General features: G+C 44.9%; 1 protein-coding gene and 1 pseudogene across 1 annotated transcript in view; one reads left to right on the top strand and one right to left on the bottom strand.

The window, feature by feature from the left end:
* Window positions 1-3,392, top strand: part of Efcab9 (EF-hand calcium binding domain 9) — a 7,276-nt gene that overhangs the window by 2,327 nt on the left and 1,557 nt on the right. The window contains exon 2 of the mRNA XM_004644847.2: window positions 1,822-1,970. Within this exon, the coding sequence (XP_004644904.1) occupies window positions 1,822-1,970 (149 nt within the window). The remainder of the gene's footprint in view (window positions 1-1,821; window positions 1,971-3,392) is intronic.
* LOC105744041 lies at window positions 456-1,125 on the bottom strand (annotated as a pseudogene).

The raw sequence follows: 3,392 nt of genomic DNA, 5'->3' as shown, positions 1-3,392 counted from the left end.
TATAAAAGGAAGCACAGACTCTCAACTTTATGGAAGCTTTCCTGAATCAGAAGTTATAGTTTGAAAAGCCACTCAAGTGGCTAGTGAGGTTTTTTGATGCAGGGCTTATGTAGCTCAGGCTGACCTTGAACTCACAACAATCCTCCTGCCTCAGCCTCCCAAGTGCGGGCTTTACAGGCATTTGCCTAAATACCAGGTTCATGACTCTATTGAGGGGTATGATGACACCTTTCGAGTAAGGTTCTCAGAGTTCATGAGATGCAGCATTTAAAGGGCTTAACACAGGAGGTGGTTTGCTCTGGTCTCCTTACTCACAAATATTTACTTTATTTATTTATTTATGTTGGAATTCAGTTCTTTGAATAAAGTCCCTGTAGAAACAAAACAGAATTAAAACCAAAAAAAAGGGGAGTGCAAAATTTTAAAAAGAAAAGAAGAAAGGAACAGGAGAGAAGTTAAGAGGACTCATTGCTTCTCCACTTCTCTTCAGCTTCCTCCACAGGGTCCTTGTTCTTCACAGAGAGAGCTTCTAGCTTTTCAGCTACTTTTTCCGCATTATCAATTTTTCCCAGTCCTTCCTTTTCTCTCTCTTCAGTTTCTTTCCTGTATTCTTCAAACTTTGTTCTAAATTTGTGTGCATTCTCAGCACTTAGGAAGCGGATGGCAAGCAGCTCCGGCTGGGAATACTTGCTGGGCGAGGTCAGCGTGGGTATTCCAGACCCAGGTTCGGTCACTGCCAGCATTTGGCTTTAGCTCCATCATAGACGTGATATAATGGTTGGCACAGATTTTCAGGGTCTTGTACCTTCTCATGAGGAGACGGATGGTCCCCTAATCCTTCTGCTTCAGGAGCTTGACGTTGCTGGTGCCTCGTTCCTTCCATTCTGGACTATCATTCTCTGAAGCAAATTGGAACAACTTTGCTCACATTTTAAAAAGTTCCTCCTCATCTTCCTCTAGTGTTTTAATTTCTTGCTCAGGAAGAGAAACTATTGGTTCAAAATGAGGGTCATGGTTGGATTCGTCTGCATTCTCAGTGGAGGTATTATGGTCATGAGTACTCTCGACGGCCACCACGGGGGCACGACCACAGGGGCGCAGAGGCAGCGGCTCTGCCAGCTGCATCGTTGCTGACTCCGTTGTCTCTAGGTGGCTACTCGTTGCTCCTTTCCTCTGTGTCTGGCCTATTTATTTATTTAGTAAGGGTCTACTGGGTCTCAGGGTCTCACTACATAGATTGGACTCGTAGTGATTTGCCTGTGTTCAGCCTCCCAAAGAGCTGGGATTATAGGCGAGTGCCACCATGCCCAGTCCCAATCGCTGTCTCAGCATACCCCCAAGCCCAGCCGCTGCATCACATTTGCTTTATATAAGTATGAGGAATGTAGATACTGTTATAGAAAAGGAATGATGATTAAATTCCCCTTGTTTTGAATTATCTCAAGGGAAATGCCCTGGTAGAAAGCTAGCATCTCCAAGAAAGTGTCCTAGGGCTCCAGGGATGTTAGATCCCTCATCCCACACAGAAGCAGCCCTAGTTCTCGTGCCTGTCTGCTCCTCGAGGCAAGTAGCTAGGGTCAGACACCATATCCTCACCATATCCTGCACAGCTCCAGGGACAGTGCTTTCCCACACAGCTTAAGGAAAAGCAGTTAGGGTCTTAAGGAGCTATGGAAGGTTCAATGTGGAAGCCAGAAACAAACAGCACTATTGGTCCCAAGTCAACAAGCTTCCAACAGTACTACTGTTTATGCAGTGTCCAGTTGTTCAACATTTTGAATTATTCCTGAATAATCCAACTCCTGACTTCCCCTTTCACAGATGTGCTGTTCTATCACTTCCTCCGTTACGTGACTAACTTGAAGCCCAGAGAGATCAGGATGGTGTTTGACATGCTGGACTGCAATGCTGTGGGTGAAATTGGATTTGAGGAGTTCTACTTGTTGGTTTGCATATTGCTGTCACACCAGGTAAGTCCCAATTTAGATCTGGGGAACAGGAGGCAGGATGTGGCTGTTGCCACCATCATGTGAGGGTCAGCACTTGAGTAGGAATCACAATTTTTCCTTTCACTACACAAGAAGGGAAATATGGGAGGGTGATTAAGTTCAGATTCTGCTGAGAAAGTTCAACATTTACCTCCTTACTGCGGCCCCTACCTATCTGCATCCTTTCCATGTTGTTCTTGTAAAAACCAGAGCTGCCTGATTGTAACAATTCCTGGCTTGCCCTTCTCACATGTCCTCTGGTGGTTTGCAAAGAATCATGTAATTGCTCTTTCCCATCTTAGAAGATGGTGGGTAAAAAAACAGAAGCCGAACACTAAAGAGAAGAAACCCGGGTCTGGGGAGATGGCTCAGTGGAATAGGTGCTTCCTTGGCAAGCACAAGGGCCTGAGTTCAATCCCCGTTTCTGCAAAAAACCCAAACCAAACCAAACCAACAAAAAAACGAAGCCAAGAAGGCTGATGCTAGTAGTATTGGTAAAAAGGGTAAAATGAAGGCAAAAAAGTCCAAGAAGGGACAGCCCAGCTGCAGCCAAAATCCTGTCCTGGTTAGAGGAATTGGTAGACACTCCTGCTCTGCTATGTATTCCAGAAAGGCTTTGTACAAGAGATAGCACACAGCTGCTAAATCAAAGACTGAGAAGAAAAAGAAGGAAAAAGTTCTTGCTATCATCACAAAACTGGTTGGTGGGGACAAGAATGGAAGTACCCAGCTGGTTAAGCTTTGAAAAATGTTTAGATACTACCCTACTGAAGATGTACTCTGAAAGCTCTTTGAGTCACGGCAAGAAACCCTTCAGTCAGCATGTGAGGAAACTTTGACTTAGCATCACTCCCGGCACCAACTTGATCATCCTCACCAGGCGTCACAGAGGCAAGAGAGCGATCTTCCTGAAGCAGTTGGCCAGTGGCTTGCTACTTGTGACTGGTTCTCTTAGCCTTAATCGTGTTTCTCTATGAAGAACACACCAGAAATTTGTCATTGCCACCTCCACAAAAATTGGTATCAGCAAAGTGAAAATCTCCAAACACCTCCCTGATGCTTACTTCAAGAGGCTGCAGAAACCCAGACACCAGCAGGATGAGATCTTCAACATCAAGAAAGAGGGGCCGGGGAGATGGCTCAATGGAATAAGCGCTTCCCTGGCAAGTGCAAGGGCCTGAGTTCAATCCCGTTCCACCAAAAAAAAAAAAAAAAAAAAAAAAAGACAGAGACAGAGAGACACCAGATCTCAGAGCAGCACAAGCTGGATCAAAAAGTGGTGGACTCAAGAGATTTTAGCAAAAATCAAAGCTGTTCCTCAGCCCTGGGGCTGCCTGCAATCCGTTTTTACTCTGACAAATGGAATTTATCCTCATAAATTAGTGTTCTAAATTTCTTACCAAG

The sequence above is a fragment of the Octodon degus genome, unplaced genomic scaffold, assembly GCF_000260255.1.
Source record: "Octodon degus isolate 3935 unplaced genomic scaffold, OctDeg1.0 scaffold00212, whole genome shotgun sequence".
In the NCBI taxonomy this organism is placed as follows: domain Eukaryota; kingdom Metazoa; phylum Chordata; class Mammalia; order Rodentia; family Octodontidae; genus Octodon; species Octodon degus.
Note: the sequence above shows the minus strand (reverse complement) of the source record. Positions and strands in the feature narration are given on the sequence as shown.